This window comes from Zonotrichia leucophrys, chromosome 3 (assembly GCF_028769735.1).
Source record: "Zonotrichia leucophrys gambelii isolate GWCS_2022_RI chromosome 3, RI_Zleu_2.0, whole genome shotgun sequence".
NCBI classification, from domain to species: domain Eukaryota; kingdom Metazoa; phylum Chordata; class Aves; order Passeriformes; family Passerellidae; genus Zonotrichia; species Zonotrichia leucophrys.
This window is the reverse complement of record NC_088172.1, coordinates 43,829,839-43,848,170: the sequence shown is the minus strand read 5'-3', so window position 1 is coordinate 43,848,170 and position 18,332 is coordinate 43,829,839. Positions and strand designations below refer to the sequence as shown.

General features: G+C 41.4%; 1 protein-coding gene across 3 annotated transcripts; it reads right to left on the bottom strand.

Annotated features, from left to right (window-relative positions):
- Nucleotides 1-576: 576 nt before the first annotated feature.
- On the bottom strand, nucleotides 577-15,631 carry HSF2 (heat shock transcription factor 2). 3 transcript variants are annotated; one of them, XM_064707972.1, is made up of 13 exons: nucleotides 15,395-15,630; nucleotides 11,995-12,103; nucleotides 11,656-11,783; nucleotides 10,148-10,272; nucleotides 8,087-8,162; nucleotides 6,876-6,937; nucleotides 6,677-6,761; nucleotides 5,711-5,880; nucleotides 4,144-4,422; nucleotides 3,475-3,580; nucleotides 2,537-2,596; nucleotides 1,875-1,941; nucleotides 577-1,501 (listed from the first exon to the last, which is right to left on the bottom strand). In XM_064707972.1, exons 1-13 carry the CDS (start codon nucleotides 15,554-15,556, stop codon nucleotides 1,212-1,214), a joined length of 1,719 nt encoding a protein of 572 aa, XP_064564042.1. In that variant the 5' UTR covers nucleotides 15,557-15,630; the 3' UTR covers nucleotides 577-1,211. The 3 variants fall into 3 exon arrangements, with proteins under 3 accessions (XP_064564042.1, XP_064564044.1, XP_064564045.1); XM_064707974.1 differs by lacking the exon at nucleotides 2,537-2,596 and having other exon boundaries at nucleotides 15,395-15,631; XM_064707975.1 differs by lacking the exons at nucleotides 2,537-2,596; nucleotides 3,475-3,580 and having other exon boundaries at nucleotides 15,395-15,631.
- Nucleotides 15,632-18,332: the final 2,701 nt, after the last annotated feature.

Genomic DNA, 18,332 nt, shown 5'->3' with positions numbered 1-18,332 from the left:
CTGAGAAGAACCAACAGTGCTGCAGAGCACACCTGTAACCCCCTGGGTGAAGTTCTCTGACAGTCCTATGCCCTTGGCAGCCATGTCCCAGTAAACACTAACGTGCTTTGCACCTGGAACTGCGTTCTTGCTTCATCAACTGCTGCCACCTCACTGGATCACACCAGTTTAAATTCGGGTAAAACACCTGAACACGGCTTCTACAGTCCTGTAACAAAGTTCCTGAGTCCTGTAGCAAAGAACAAATGGCTGAATTCAGAAAATGGGCAGACTGCTCTGTCTATGGATTCAGCTCCTTGTACAAGTGGCCAGATTACTCCTTTGGAAAAAAACCTTGGATCCACTTCCAGAGCTGGGGAATGTGGCTTTTGTGTTGCATGTATGAAGTTAATAAAACCTAGTTTTCTTTCTTCTTTTGGAGGCTTATCAATAAACCTGTCAGGCTGGACATAATGAAACTACTTTCCAGGAACTGAGCACAGCAGACCTTGCACAGCTACTAGGATAGGAAAACAAGATGCTGTTAAATCCATAACCACCTGGCACACAGAATAAGAGACAAACTTTTGACAAGTATCACACTTAAGTAACATTTATTTTGTCAGCATAGATGGTCCAAGTTAAAAGTACTCATGCAGTCATGGGGCCTGGCAGCTGTCAACAACTTTTCCCCAGTTTGTGCTATGTGTGAGCACTTCCACTGAAGTGAAAGTAAGGCAGAACCAAGATTTAGCAAGGTACAGGCACTTTGTTCCCCGTTGAAGCAGGGAAAAAAAAAGCCTACATCAGGTCCTGGTCCCCCCACCCCAAAAAAGCCTCATGTGTGTTAAACAAAATGTAAAAAATAAAACCCCCAAAATACAGAAAGTCAGTGTTCCCTAACCATCCACTACTAGTTTATGTCATCATATGTAAGACAAGAAGAAACCAGAAACCAAAGCTCACTATTGACAAGTGTTGGTTACTTGCAGTACGAGCAACGTGGGCAACACCAAGTGTTCACAGCAGTGCAGCAGGAGCCGGGCTCAGCAGTGCCAGCTGTGCCTGGTGGCTTGTCTAACTCCATAGCTAAACAACTGCTTGTATAAGATAGGAAAGGTACTTCAGATTCCACATATCTGGTTACATAAAACAGTGATGTACAAAAAACTCTCATACCAAACAATATTCTAAATAAACAGTTCATGACTATATACAGAGCCTCCCTCACATCAGTTATCCAAGAAGGACATGTCTGTGTCCATGGGTGCAGGGGCAAGTTCACACAGGTAGAACAGCGTGGCCTCACTTGCCTCTGCCTCCGTCAGTGGCTCCAGACGCACCAGTTTGCTCTGGGTGGGCTGGGGATCCAGGCTGCTCTCCAGGAGCTCGTCCCCTTCCAGGGATTTCTCAGCAGTGGAAAGAGTTTCAGCTGTGAAGCCCCCACTCTCAACAGCAGAGCCTGGGTTCCCATCGAGGAATGCAAGGAGTGGAAAAGCAGTGTAGTGTATCAGCTGCTTATCTGTGGGGAAAAAAAATGCCCAGAATATCAATTAATGTGCCTTTCTACATGCAGAAGGAAAAAACAAAATCCAACCCACACTATTTATCTAAAGAATAATTTCTAAAATAGATAGGTGTTTGTGTTTTTAAAGAATTGTTATGTTCATGTGTAACATTATTACTGCAGATTCACCTGCAAAACATCAGTTTCTCTGCATCTAGTGAAGACAAAAATCTAAAAAGCAAATATACTAAGTATTGTGTTTTGGTTATTTATCAGCATAACATAAAATCAGATAAGGAGCAAATAACTGAGATGGCTTTTAGAGTAATGTTCAACTGTGGAAACGTTTCAATAGATCACTACAACTAAACTGATCTGGGCTTAGTACCTTGCATTTCCTGTGAAGCTGCTGGACCAGCACTATTCTTGTTAGCTTCTTTTCCCTTTGTCTCCACCTGGGAACAAAAGCAAACTTTTAAAATATACTTTTAAAACTTGTTCCAATGCTACTGGAGAACAGCTGAACGACTACGACAAATATTTTTTTATTTGTGATAAGATGCAGTGGTATAATCAGTATTATCCACACTAACATACCTTGGGTGAGAAAACATGAAATGGAAACACAGACTACAAAGCAAGAACCAAAACTGATGCTTTAAATGAACTGGACAAATTCAAAGCGCTACATCTTTGCTTCACTGCTTATTACTGGTTTCTCTTCCCACCAGACAATACAGAAGAAACCATTCTGATAGAAGTGCATATCATGTTTGCAAATAAAAAAATCTCGGGGATATAAAAGTCAAGGGACTGGTATAATGTAGAGGTAATACAAGTTTTAAAGGGCACTGCTAATTAATTAGGGTGCTTTTTACTTTGTTGTTTAAAGCCCAACAGGATGAACTCAGCTGCAGTCTTCCTATTCTCATGCAAGTCTTAAAAGCCAGAGCACAAAGTGCCATGATTCCAGTAAAGAAAACAGCAAAAGATGAGTGAATTTTGCATCTCTCACTAGTGCATATGTTGAGCAATGGATTTAAGACTTACTTTGGTATTAGTGATATGATCATGATCTGTGGGATTCATCTGCACAGAACTTGTAAAAAGCTGAATAAGACAAAAGACATCCAAGTTTTAGGTATCTCAGTGTTGCTATTACGAATACAAGACCATTGCTTCTGTATGTGTGAGAAAAACCCCTGTACTTATTCCACCCTCTATGAGGACTGGAGACTACGTCGAATTCCATGAACCCTGACCACAAAAGAAACAACTGTATGGCATCTAACATGGTTTGCTGCAGTCCTAAAACACCAATTTCTACTGACACTGCTGCATGGATAATTCTGTCTGCAAGATGGATGAAATTGCAAGTGACACCAAGTTGGAAGGAGCCGTCAGTAAGTGGAGAGCAGAGGTGCTTTTAAGAGGGATCTCAGTGAAGTGAGAGGGGGCCAACAGCCCTCCAGCAGGTTCAGCAGCCACGTGTCACCAGGAGCCAGTAACCTCATGCACTGGGGCTCAGGTTAGGCTTAAGGAACAAATGGACAGGGAGCAGCACTTCAGAGGGGACATGTGAGGCATGGCAGACAACACCCTGCTACCAGCCAGCAATGTGGTCTTGCAACAGGGAGGAAGGTTCTTTTTAACCCCAGTTATTGAGAAGACCAAAGATAATGTGCTGGGTTATTTCCAAGCAAGAGTATTAATTGACTTGACGTCTAAGTTCACATCACAACAAATATCAGCATTATTTCATTAAGCAAGTCACTGGTCAGTAAGAAACTTAAGCATTCACTTGAGCAGTGCTGTAGCATTAAGATTTATACCAGTGCTCCAGAAACTCATAAAAATTTATAACTTTGCTTTGTAAAGGGAAGGAAAAAAAGATCATTTGTGATTTCAATCCATATTAAACAGCAACAATACACACAAATGTTTCCTATAGCCTATTATGAAAATACTTAATTTTAAGTCAAAATTACATCAACCAGGAGATCTGGATCTATGCTGAACTGTCGTCCTGACAACATAGCCTGGAAGTCCTCTAAACTGCAGTCGATACTGTCCAGATAATCCAGAAGTTCAACTCTAGAAGGCAAACAGTATTTTATTGCTGTATCCCTTAATAAAGTAAGAGAAATCCTTAAGTAAGCTTTACACAGATGTACTACATGCATCTAAAAATCTTTACCAGAACTAGAATGAACTAAGTCTTTCACAAGAAATGACCTCTGGAAAAATGAAGACTTTTAGCCTCTTTAGAAGAGAACCCAAGTCAGCAGACAGGTGCTCTGGAATAGGTATCACAGGAATCATGTCAATATAACACTATTACATGACATTAGCAGAGATGCAATTCTTGCACAGCCCTAATGGGTCTAATCCACCTGCAGGAATGACAAAAATAAATCCTGACGATTTCAGCAATCTCCAAAACATTACACTGCCAGATTAAACAACTCACTCACTTAACAATTAAAATCAGAGGTCACATCTTAAAATACTTAAAATAGAAGAATCTTCAGAAACTGGATGGAATATCAGTAGCCTGTAAGTTTAAAGTTCTCAGCAGAAACTGCTTTTCAGTTCTTTTTACTTCAGTCAAATAATCAGTTCTAATACTAGAAAAAACAAAAGACCAGACTACTTACTTTCCAAGAAGATTTATATTCTGTGAAATTACTCCATTTTCATTGAGTATGGAATCCATCACAGAGACTGGGTCTTCAGCAGTTGAAGTTGACTGGTTATTCAGCTGTACAGCACTTGACATGAGCGGGCTCGTGCTGTCACTGACATGGCTGGCTGGAGCATTACCTGGGACAGCAACTGATTCAGTGTTTTTATCCCCTTGAATTACAGGGGCATATTCATCTTCATTATCATCTTCCACAATTACAATATCAGGAGAATGGTAGCTACAGCTACAGCTGTAATGTGAGATAAATTAATTACAGCATTTCATACACACTTAAATGGGTATTATTCCACAGGTTTAGTTACCTCTCACTTCAGTCAAGCTACTATCAGGAAAGAGCCTTTTTCTACTTCTTTTTAATACTAAACACAACAAGATACTCGAAATATCTTTCATTGATACAGTTCTGTAATGATCAATACAATTAACGCAGCTCAGTTAGCAGACACTCTTGTGCCAGACTACAGTAACCAACTGCTAAAGAGCTATAGGAACACTGACACTTCTGTCATTAGAACCACTATAAGCTTGCATATAAACGTGAAGTATGTACCACATAACACAAGGTCACCAAGACAGACAGACAGACAGACAGTATATATTTTGCCTATTTCCTGTTGAACAGCATCAACTCTGGAGCACCCACAACAAAGCATCCCAGTCAACAGGTTTGTAGTTAACCTTATTATGCATACCAGGAACAAAACCTGAAAACCAAGAGCGAGCCTCAAATGATTTGCTTTCATGCCTATTCTGGTTCTTAACCCTTAAGAAGCTGTTAGTTACGCTGCCTCTCTATCACAGCCTTTTTTTCATGAAGCTCTTCTATCAGAGAATGCATTCCCAGGCATCAGCTGAGCAAGAACAACAGTGCCAATTCAAGTATAAGCTACAAATATTATTTTTTTTTCCTTGAGGCATAATACAGGCCCTATCAGTCCAATGCTACTCAAGAAGAGAGCTGCATCTAAATCCTTGGACCGAGTTTCAATTTGATTGTAGCTGAAACATGAAGAACTTCTGTAGCACTGGAGTACAGACTGGAAGGAACTCAATTACAAAAAACAATTGGACTACAAAAAACCCAGAACCATGAAATTAATTGGCTTAATGCAAGGACCAAAATCTGACATACACCACATGTAAATTTTTCTCCACAAAAACCTGGAAAAACAAGGGAAGTCATTCCTATCTGTACTCACAATCAAAAAGTAAAGAAGACTTGTCTCACTCTAGCTTTAGTATATTCAACTATTATGCAATAATACATATTGCTTTCACCAGTTTCTATCTATCCTCCCGATATTAAAACTCCAACAGCCAATTAACTATTTTGGAACAAATCCAGAGGTCAGTAAGTCAAAAGCTAGTGTGAATTCACAGATGAAGTTTCTGTATGTGCAGAAGTGCTGAATAATCCTAACCACCTCACCAAAAAAATTATCTAAGACATCTGAATTAGTGCATGTTATACAACACTGAAAGTCATTTATCAACACAAACATGTTGAGACTTCTTACTTGGAAGAATCTGAAGTGGTATCTTCACTTGTTTCTGGTGTAACAGGAAGATTTTCTTCATCAGCCATGGGATGTTCTTCCTCACCCACATCCTCAGTGACATCATAAATAACAATGTCATCTGAAATCTGTTCCCTTTTTTTTAAGCCCTCATTTCTGTTGAGAGGTACCTGAGAATTATTTTTAAAAGAGTCATGGTAGAGGGACAATGAGCTTCAGCATTTTGACAGTTATCACTGAATCTTAAAATGCTTCACATCTAATGAAGTCTTAGAGTTTTTTTACACCTTGGAGATTACAAGCTGTTTGTATAGATCTATGTTTAATAGAAAAAGCTATACAAGTAAATAAACATGCTGGAGAATAACAGCTATAGGAAAAAGAATTGGTAAATACTACAGGTGTAGAAATAAAATTATATTAGCACTGACAGACAATAGAACTAAAAATATTAAAACAGTGACTGCTGTTTAAACAATACTTTGTTATAAAGCTAATTCTAGTGCCACACTAGAGGGCTTGTTCTAACAATTTCCTCACCAATTACTATTTGGACAGCTGAAAACAACTTTCAGTGGTGTGACTCATTCAAACGTAACAGGAACATGACATGACTGAGCAGCACACTGGGCCCTTGTCCCTGTATGGGGCCAGGGATGCCACATTCCCGAGATAACACTGAAACATTTTATGTGCTATTTCTAATAGCACCACTCTTAAAAGCCAACTGCTTTCAGCACCATCATGTATTTAATACACAGATAACTGGTTTATATTTGCTTATGTTGGAAAGTGAATGGTGATTATCAACCCCTCCAGCTTGTGAAAGGAAACAACACAGCCTATCACGTGTACAAGCTGACAGCTCTCAGTACACAGCTGAGTTATAGTCTCCATATGACAATGAATTTGATCCATGTGCCCACCTGCACTCCATTAAGAGAGTACCCATAATAGAAAACTTACATGGTGGCTACTATCAGTTGGTTCTTTCACAATTTTCTGAAATACATTCGACTTTGTAGGTCCATTAGTGTTCAGAAGTAGAGGCCTACATCAGAAAGAGCAAAGTGAGGCAGCCATCTCAAACCTACCTCTTTGGTCATTAGTCAACAAGGCATGTCAGTTTATCAAGTGGACAGGAAGTGTCCAAGATCATATTTACCTCTTACGTTTTAAGCTCACTAGTTGGTTGTTCTGCACCAAGGTAACAATGAATTGTACAATCTGTAAGGGAGAGAACACTACTGTTGGTTGCTTTACTCTGCAATTGTTTCTCATAAGCACCAAGGCATCTTATAGCAAAAGACAACAGTAATAAAACCTATATGTAAACAGCAAAACACTTTCTTTGCATAATAACTTTTATACAAAGCTGTTCAGAAAACCTAAAAATCAAGGTATAAACCAGTGCTGATAATAACTAAATAGTTACTCGATTGTTAAAGACTTCACATAGCAGGTGATAAGAGCCAGCTTTTATACAACATCATACAAGACACAGAAAGACATGCAGCAACTCAAATGATTAAAAGAATTCTAATTAGAAATGACAAAAGACATATAGGGATGTGGACCATATACATAACCCAAATCTGTAAATACTGGTTCTGGTGAAAGACATTTTTGACAGATTCAGAAAAAAAATTACATGTACAATTAACAGTATTCATCAGCTGTCATTTCTTCTGAAATGTTAGCCTTCCTTCTCTTATGCTTTAAATCTAAGGCTTTAAAGTATGTATCTGGCTTGAAGAAACTGGGAAAAAAAATCAGTACGTCTTTGCTATAAGGCTACTTGCAGTGATGCCCTGATATGTTAAAAAAAATAGATTATAAACTCTATGCATTTATATCAGTTTTGGTTGATCATAAATCTAACTGTTAAATAATCTAAGTTAACATATAATCAATAGGTTCCACTCAATTATTTATTCCTCTGGTAACTAGAATATACAGTCAGTAGGTCAGTTAAGTGGGGCAGCAGTGAACTTCCAATGCAGAATCTTGAAATTCTTGCAGTGAGCAAGTTACTCCCAAGCAGCTCACAGAGAAGTAGACATCTGATTCCCAAAGTAATAAAAAAATGGATGGACCATTAAGGTTAATGTAATAACAGATGTAGGATGTTCATGAGCCTCTTTCTTTGAAAATGTTCACAAGACTTTGGCCTTATTTTCTGCTTATGCAATAAAATACCCTGAATGTTTGTATTACTAGGGTTTGTTCATCATATATCACCCTGCTGTTTTTTCTATTAAAGAGAGATCTGACATTATAAAAAGCTGAGTGAGGGCAAAGCAAGATAACATGGCAAAGCATTCCTGTTTCAGAAGCACTCACTCAAGCACACACAACACTTGAATGAAGCCTTACCTTTCGAATAACTTGCTGCTGTTGCAACTGTTTTGCTCTCAGTTCTGACACTTCCCTCCAAAGGGATTCATTCTCTCTGTTTAAAAATGATGATTTAAAAGTCACACTAAAACTAGTATTTAATTTTTGTTAAAGATCAGTTGGCTTCATTGAAACACTTTGAAATGTATTTCTAGATTGGGGGTTGGAGTGGGAGTGTCACACAGGCACCAAGCAGCCTTGGAAAGTAACTGTGAAACAAAGACTCAAACACATAGCCTGCAGAGAATTTCCATCTGCTTTAAAGGAAAAAAAGCCAAAATACCCAAATTTGGCAATAATCATTACCCCTACATTCAGCATTTAAAAATTAACCATCAGCATTTAACAGTTACCTCCATTAGCTCCAGTAAACAGGCATGTTAGGTGACCAAAAATAACAGGAGCATGTCAGAGGTAGCAGTTTTCACAAAACACTGTTTTAGAAACCTTGGTTCTTCCAGTACTCACAGGACTCTAATTACTGAGACAGTGTAAAAACTGCCCTATTGTAACCACAAGCCTTTTTGCTTCCACAGTGTATGCCATGTTAAGAGGTAGATAATGAGTACCAAAAGCTTCAGTGGATATGAGTAGACAACATACCACCCTCCTCTCTTTTGTAGTTTAATTTTCAACACAAAGAAGCAAACTGCACTGGTGTATGGGGTTTTAGGAAACCTTAAACTACACTTTCAGAAACAGCAGCTCATATGCAGTGTGATGAAGGGAACTACTCGCTCCTCAAAGTGCTCCTATGTCCAACACACAATTTAAGAGTACAGTTCCATCACAAAATTAACAGCAGAAGTGAGGGACTCTGAACTTTCTTAGCTTTTTCACTACTTTCTCAACATGTTTTGTAGGACCAGGTGTTCTGATTTAGCTCCAGTTTCTACTTCATTCACTTTAAACTGATGAGATGACAATATGGACGTCAAAGACCAACCCCTAGGTTCTCATCTCTACAAACTGTCAGTTAATCAGCAGCTGGCTGCCATTTCAGTGAAAGCCAGCCCTGCTCTGGGCAGCAGTGTGGACCTGATGGCATTCTGAGGTTCCTTTCAACCCAAATTCATCCCGGATTTCAAAAGGGCAAATATAATTTTGACTCTAGACTGTTCAAATTCTAACAAAGACTATGCCCTAAGCAAAAGAAGTTTGCCTCTAAATATTCTACCACTCAAGTCAGCAGAACTGAAGTCTAGAAATGAGAGAATTTACTTCTTAAAACCTGAACTAATCACTGACCTCTGCCACAGAGGTACACTGTCATGAAACCATCTTCTAGAAGAAGAAATAGAAACTCTAATAGTTTCTACTGAGATGATGTGACTTACAGTGCATGACCTTATGCTTATGTATCTAGTCTGCATGTACATATTCTAAAGGATTAAGTAATTTGTGACACTTATCTCACTGTTGAGAATAAATCATAATTTCTAAGCAGGTAGTACTGAAATTCTACAAAAACTCTATTTACATTTTGATTTTCAATTTCGTTTCTTTGTCAATAAGGTAACTAATGAATTTCCAAATTAGATTTTCTAAACACTTTTTCACGGGTATTAACACTTCCACAATTTTTAACAGTGGGGCATAAGGACAAAAACAACAGGAAAATAAAAACAATGAGCATAGACATTAATTGTCCTACAAAATTATTACATGCAAGCTGCACAAACCAAACTCTGCCTCAAAACAATACATTAGCTATTTCAAACTTGAAGACAAAAACCAGCATACTTTATACTAAGAGCTGATTTAAATATTCAGACTCAGCATCTATATGGAAATATTATTAAAGGTGTCATTTAATTGCCTACTACTAGACAGGTCTGCAGACACCATCATTGCCTGTAACTTTTAATAATATCAAAAAATTCAATTTTAAAGCAATTTTTATGGAAGTTTATGTTCCTAAAGCAATAACTGAAATGAGGCAACCAGAAATCAAGAGACACCTAGAAACATGTCTTTGTCCAATATCTAGTATCAACAATTACTCAGCATTAAGGATCAGATACTGATGAAGCAACTTACCTCTTCAAAAGAGACAACTGAGATTCAATAGTTGATTGCTTAATTTGCACCTTTTGAGCACTGCATATTATTTTAGAGAGATCTTCCTGACGGATCTTGTTTTCCTCAGGTCTCGAAGAAGAAACCTTTAAAAGATCAGAATCCAGAAACAACACTTCCCTTAACTCATGCTTAACTATTATTCTCTTTTGGTGATGAAGTATATTTTCTTACTAAAGTTAGCAAAATATACACTTAATTTAATAATAAACCAAGCATCCAAAAAAACCCCAAACCAGAAACACAGCTGTCACCACATTAGCTTTAGTTGTTACAAATATTTGTGTACACTCTTGACTCTTCAGGCATTTTCCCAAGGGCTCTATTTTATCGTTAATGCATCACAAAACCTGGTGATAACCAGTACATCACCCTGTGCTGGTTTTGGCTGGCATGGGGTAATTTTCTTCATAACAGCAAACACAGGGCTCTGTTTTGGACTTGTGCAGTTGTGCTGCAGTGCTGGCAATACAGAGATGTTTTTGTTACTGCTGAGCAATGCTTACACATGGAGTCAAGGGCTTTTCTGCTTCTCACTCCACCAGCCAGTTGGCTGGGGCTGCACAAAAAATTGAGAGGGCACACACACAGCTGGGAGAGTTATCCCCACCTCACCGAAGGAGCATTCCCTACCATCTGGTGTCACGCTTAGCACATAAAACTGAGGGAAAGAAGAAGGAAGTGGAAGGGATGTTCAGAATGATAGCATTTATCTTCCCAAGTCACCATTACATGTGATGGGGCCCTGCTTTCCTGGGGATGGCTGAACACCTGCCTGCCCATGGGGAGTGGTAAATGAATTCCCAGTTTGGCTTTGCTTGTGTGTGTGTAGCTTTTGCTTTATTTATTAAACTGCCTTCATCTCAACCCAGGAGTCTTCTCACTTTTACTCTCCCAATTCACTTCCACATCCTGACATGGGGGTAGTGAGCAAGTAGCTGTGTGGGGCTGTGCTCTTGGCTGGAATTAACATGACATCCAGTTTCATTTGCCATATTTCTATTTGCTGCCTATAAGCACTTGACTCAGTAACAGCACAGCACATTTCAGAAGCATAATGAATGTGTTTATACATTTGCCCCATTCTCTTGGGTGTGCAGTCTAATGCTTACAGTAACTTTGTTCTGAAACAAGCTACATAAATGAGCAGTTTCTTACATTGCTGATGGTAAAGTCAAAGTATGCTCTGCACTTCTAATACTCATTTGCAAATTGTCATATTACATAACTCACACTTTTCTGCTACCTGTGAAACTTCACTACAATGACAGCAAAGTAGATAAAGAAAGCCTTGTCAAATCCCCCAAAATATCTTTACAAGCTCAAGATCTAAATGAAAGCAGGGAAGTTTGTTTCCATAAAGTCTGAACTTATTTGCACTCACAATCCTGCATTAAAATTTGACAAGAACTTAGCTATTTATCAATATTGAACAGTACAGGTTTTCCACACACTGGATTTTCACTAACCTTCCTTTTAATGTGTTCCAGCAAGTCCTCCCGGCCCTGCCTAAAATATGCATGCCGAAACTCTACTGGACCGTCTCGCTCCAGTTTGACAATTCCAGAATCAACATGGACGACTTTACGGAAGCCATCTTAAAAAAAAAACAAAAACAAAAGAAAAATCTCAAAACCCACTTTAGGAAATTAAAAATATGCTGTCCCCACTATCCTGTTACCAATTTTGAGAATAAGACAGTATCCTAGTTGCAGAGAACACAAAGCACCTGCTCAAAGGAAATGATAACTTAACGTTTATGTACAGGATTTAGAACTGTGCTAGAATGCAAAAATCCAGGAACTTACACATGTTTAACTGTCTGACAAAGCTTGCCATGTTGTTATGCTTGAAGTACTTGGGAAGAATCTCTTTTGCAAATCTCTGTTCATCCAACACCAAGAAACTCTTTCCATTCTAAAATGAGAGAGACACATTAAGCTACTTAAAAACCATAGCAGAAAACACACTGGGCTTTTAGAATTAATCACCAGATTGGAATGTTTCCTTTGTGCACGCAGTACATTACTGATCTGCTTGCCTACAATTTTCCAAAACAAAAAGGGTACAAACCTTGCAGTTGCAAAGCAACTGAGTACTATCAATTTACATCATTACCTGTATCTGAAGGCAAACATCTCTACTGTTACACACTGCTTGAAGATATGAAATAATTGTTTACCAGCAATGATCAGTTTCACTACAGGACAATACTATCAATTTTAAATGTAGTCTTGAAGCCAGTAAGGAATCTTAACAAAGAACCTGAGCAAAGAAAAAACACCAACAACCAGCTGACAGTCCCATCTGCTTTTCAGTATAAAACCATGATTGGTTTGATAGGATCTGTAGAGCAGATGAAGCTGTCAAAGAGGTGAGGGTGTCCACTGGGTTTTATAGTTACCAAAAAGGTAGTCACCTAAAGCAAGATTCCCCTCCTGGAATGCCAATTGTGAGGGAAGACTGATCTTTTATTTAATCCACAGGCTTGAACTAAAATAGACGGATCAGATCTTTGTTCTTCAATGACCGCACTCCATTTAAACTACAGGGCAAGTAATTGGCAGAATGCAAATTACCTACTTCAAAATGGTTTAGGTTTTGTCTACACATCCACAATACTCTCACTCTGTAGTTAATAAAAAGTCTTATCTTCAACAAATGTCAACACTTTTCCTGCATCTTAAGAGGTCTTTTTAGTTTAGTGAGTCACTTCTCTTATCCTCAAATGCCAGCAGCTCTGTGATCCCAAGAAGCTTAAACTACCAGCTGTTAAGACCATACAAAGGTCCTTGTCCAAAGGCAGGTGTCATTGTTTCAGCTAGGATAGAATTCATTTTTTTCGCAGTAGCTGGTAGAGTGCTGAGTTTTGGATTCAGTTAGGGAATAATGTTGATAGTAAATTAAGTTTTAGTTGTTGCTGAGCAGTGCTTACCTAAGTCAAGGTCTTTTCAGCCTCCCAAGCACTGCCAGCAAGCAGGCACACATAAAGCTGGGAGGGTGCATGGCCAGGACAGCTGACCCAAACTGGGCAAAGGGATATTCCATACCAGGGAACATCATGCCCAATATATAAACTGGGGAGTTATCCAGCAGGAGGGCCAACTGCTGTTTTCGGATGGGCTGGGTACCGGCCTGCAGGTGGTCACCGATTGTACTGGGCATTTGGTTCTCGTGTTTTCTTTCTGTTTTATTACTGTTATCACATACTTTACTTCATTTCAGTGTTAAATGGTCATCTCAACCCACGACTTTTACTTTCTCTACCAGGGGGTGGGGAAGTGAGCAAGTGGCTGAGCTGCACTTAGTTACCAGTGGGGGTTAAACCACAACAGCTCGTTCCAGCAATCAGCAGGGAGCATCAGAAACAGGATGTTACAAATGGCTCTCTACTGGATGACTTAGGCCTTAACACAGAGGAAGGTAGGGAAATTAAAACTGCCCCTAATGCCTACCTACCTCCTGCTGAGAACCTATCAGTAGAAGAAAAATGGGAAGCAAAAGAAATGCAAGAACAGACTATTTTAGCCAATGCTGTCTGTTAAATTCACAAACTGAAGGTGCTGAAGCAAGTGACACTACAGTGACCTGTGACACCAACAGACAACTTCCATGCAATGCCTCACTTTATCAGCACCTTGACATTGTCCAGGCCCAGCACATGAAAAATGTGGGAAACACATCCACAAGTTCTTGTTGCCGTGACAGTCACTTACAGCAAAGCTGCACAGACATTAAGCCTGTAAGCTTCACTACACAGCTAAATACGATAATAATAAATTCGATAATAGTCAACTCCTAGTGCCAATGACTCCAGCACACAGCAGCCTTCCAAGTGCTTCATTTGGTACTCCTCACCCACATCACACGCAATCCCAATACCTCCTCGCACAAGAACTGCTGGTTGTTAATAATATCAACTGTGACGGGTGAACCTTCCCCTCGAGAAACAGCTTTGCAGAATCTCAATTATTTTTACTGTTTTTAATTTAAAAAATAACACAAGGATACCTACACAGGTATTGGTACATTTACTTTAAATAAACATAAAAATATATTTGGAAATATACCATCAAAAGCATAAGGCAGCGAAACCAGCATTTTTTAATGTAGACAATATCAATCTTCATAAAGCCTTTAGTATCTCTCTTCCAAAAAAAAACCCACCAAAAACCACCCCAAAAATCACAAAAAAATCCCATCCTAAAAGAAAACAAAAAAAAAAAGAAAAGCTGCCATAATCTCTTGAGGCCTCCTGCCTCCCTCCTTGGGAAGTTCTGGTTGAAGGTATTGGTAAATCATTTCCAGTAAAATATTTAAGACATTTCATTATTTCTAGAGCATTTAAAATAAGAAGCTCTCAATTGAGTTTAACTCAATACCACTTGAAGATATTGATACGATTTGAGAACAAGATTTTATTGAAAACAGCATATAGGGGAAAAAATGAAGCAGTTATTATTAAAATATGTGCTTAGAACTGTCAATGATGCTCACTGCAGCACCTTGCCAGCCCTTCACTGCCCTGTGAGAAAACTGGTGCCCAATTCGAGCTCTCCCGTGGCCCATCCCCTTCCCGCCACCCCAGCAGGTGGACACCGAGCCCGGGAAGCCCCCGGCCATGCCCCACGTGGCCGACCCCCAGTGTCCCTGCGGGATCCGGCCCCGCGGGCAGCACACAGGAAACAGCACCGGGCCTGAGCACGCCGCTCTTCCATCTCCCGGAGCTCTCCCGCAGCCCCGGCTCACAGAGGGCGAGCCCGGTTCCCGGCGCACCCACCACCCCGCAGCTCCACGTTCCCCACGCCGGCTCCTTAACCGCACGGCAAAATCCTCCGGCTCCCGGGCCCCTTCGCACCCCCACGGGCGCCCGAGCCTGCTCAGTCAGAGCCGCCAGACAGACACCCCCGCCCTCCGCAGCGGTGCGGGAGACGCGCCCCCAGGGCGGGCACCGCAGCTCCAACTCCACAGTTAAAACACAAGGGAGAGGCTGAGGGCAGAGACGAGCCGGCCTCTGCCGAGCAGCGCAGCTCAGCCCGGGCCGAGCCCAACCAAACCATGTGGCCGTGCCCTGATTTTCCGTCCTCCCCACGGGCACGCCGAGGCCCCAGCAGGCCCCGATGCCCGCCGGAGCGAAGCGCAGGGTGATGGCGGGGGCTCCGACACACGCGGGCGGGTAGGAGGTGGGGGGGGGGAGGGAGGGCCGACCTGGCTCCAGGTGATGAGCTGGTTGCTGGGGGTCTCGCCCAGCAGAGCCCACAGCTTGCTGAGGAAGGCCGGGACCCCCGGGCTGGCGAAGGGAGGCGACGGCTGCTGGGGAGGCTGCGGGGGCGGCGGTGCCAGCGGCTGCTGCTGCTGTTGCTGCTTCATTGTCGCTCGGCAGCCTCCGCGGCCTCTGTCCGGGAGGGAGCACAACCAGACCGGCCTTGCCCCGCCCCTCTCCCCCACCCCGCATGCGCGGCGGCCCCGCAGCTCGCGCGCGTGCCGGCCCCGCCCCTTCCCCCTGCGCCTTACATAACGTCCCCACGTGCGCCGCCCTCACGTGTCACAACAGCGCCGGCACGGGGGGGAGCGGGGCCAATAGCGGCGCGCCTCGCGGCGGGGGGGCGGGGCCGCGGCGCGCGGGCGCACGTTCCCGGAGGGGCAGCGGCGCGTGGCGGACGGGAGGGCGCGCGGCTGAGGGAGGCGGGCGGTGAGCGGGAGCGGTCCCGCTGCGTCTCCCGGGGAACGGCGGGCGAGGGCCCCGAGCGGGCCTTCTAAGGCCTTATCCAAGCCTGGCGTTTCCGAACCGCCTGGGAGAAAGGCGAAGAGTAGCTAATAGCTCAAAAACATGAGTACACAGGGCGTATGCACAACAGGAACGTGCAAACCAACTCTCCCCAAAAGCATCTCAGGCAGGCCCTAAGCAGACCCCTCTGCATGGCAACTTGTGTTTAGACTTCAGACTTATCAGCTGCTGAAACTGTGAAACGAAACTGAGTATCTCAAGGAAAACAAAATAATGAATGGTGAAATACACTTTTATTTTTTGTACTCTACCAAGTATTTTGCAAAAAACTTAATCACATATTAACTGCAGATAGTTTTTAAGAAGTTGTTCTGTTGAACTGAAATTAGTATTTTCACAACAAAACTTCATTGACTGGTAGTGTTACTAATATTTTTGTGGAAATTTCTCAAAAAAGTCTCAAAGAATCTCAGTTTTATCTGCTTCAGTTAGCAGTGAAAACAATGGCAAAGGGAAGATAACAGAACCTTTAGCAGGGTAGGCGGCAAGAAATTGAAGTTCAATATTTCTGTTTCAAGCTGTGTATCACACAGCTTCCCTTTTATCATCATTAGCAGCCTACCGCAGCCTGTAACAAACCCTTGGACTGACATTCACTAGATCATTCCTGAAAGAAGTCACAGTTCCTAAATTCAAGGCTCAGCTTTTCAGGATCAGTATTTGGAATGAGAAAACTTAATGCCTTTTGAATTTAAACACAAATTTGCAGTAATTTCCCCAGTAATTTTTCATCCTGACATGCATGTGCTGCAAGCTCTCACCAGATTCCGTTTATCCAGATACAAATGCTAGATAAGCAGAGAGAAGAAAATGGTTGTGACTTAATCTGGACTCAGTATTGTTCTGCATCTTATATTTCTTGTTTACAACTTTCATCTGAAAACAGAAGTTGATTTGCAGAATTGTTGGACAGTATTTCAAAAGGTAAACCCCTATATTGATGTCTTTGGCTGAGACAGAAGTGGAACCACACACTTAATTTTTTTCATTTCTCCAGTAGATTGAACATCACCACAGTGAAAAAGACTGCTGTGTGACTTGATTTCCAGTGTCTTACAGTTGAGGCAAGTCTTTAAACCTTTCTTTCTAAACCTCAGTTTAGGAAAAAAGTTTTCTTCAGAAGCCTCAAGGCTTAAGAACTGGAAGTCATTTATTAATACTTAACATAAAATGTTAGCAATGTACAACTCAAGTAAGGCTTCCATTAGGTTTTTATTTTATTGTCTTAAAAGGTCTGAGCACAAGGTGCTTGTTTGTCCCTGTTCATAAAGCTTTTGGTCACATTATTTTACAATCCAGCCATTTCAAGACTCACTAGTCTTTAATCTGGGGCTATTTGACTGCCCAGTATCTTCATAAGCAGTCTGTAATCTTTTTCCACACTGCAGTAAATTTTTCCTCCACCTAGCTTGCAGAAATCTGGTAATTATCAGCTCTGAGATGGATCAAGCTATTTAAACCTTCCATGATGCAGTTCTCACCCTCCCCTCTCCAGAAAAACGTTACACTTTAAAACTTCTCAGGTACTGTGAAATGTTGGGAATTCAGATCTCTTCCCGTATTTCTGAACTAACCCCTCAAGCCCCAGCAGATTCTGTTCCTCCTGAGCCTTGTTCCCCCTCCCTTGGGCCCATGGATCCCTCAAATGTCAGAGTTCCAACTAAGACCGAGTGCTCAGGGACTAGGGAAGCACTGCCAACAGGAAACATCTGATTTCCAGTGCTTTTTTTCCACAGCTTTCATGGAGAGGCTACATAGTTAGCAGCACCTCAAATCTGGGCAGGAGGCCAAAGAATAAAGTTAGATAGCTGTTCATATCACTGTTTGTTTTGACATCCCAGATGCCTAAAAATCACATCCATCACTTGTCTCTTCCTCTCATGCTCGAGCAGCAGGCAGCCTCACAGCACTCCCATACTTTTATAGGAGCTTTGGCCACTGATTGTCCAGTTTTGATGTGCTTTAAGAAAAATAATTTGGGATGGGGACTCTGTTCCACAGCACATTTACAAGCAGGGGTCTCAAGGCAGCCCTCATGTAACAATACTTTAATGATATGAACTTAACCTATCTTCTCTGACTTCCTATTTTCTTCCCCTACAATGGGATATGCAGCAGGGGTCAACAGCCCTGCTTGTGCTGTTAGTCTGGCTCTTGTAAGTCTGAAGTGCAATCTCTGTGAAGTCCAGTTACAACAGACCCTGACTAAAGCCTGAGTCAGCTCCCCAAGGGATACCAGTCTGCAGATTTTCCTTAAGACAAACAGCATGATGCAAAACAAGAAACTGAAAATGACAGGAGAAACAAAGGCAGGGGGACAGATTTCAAAGCAATACCCTCTTCTTTTTGCAACCAATA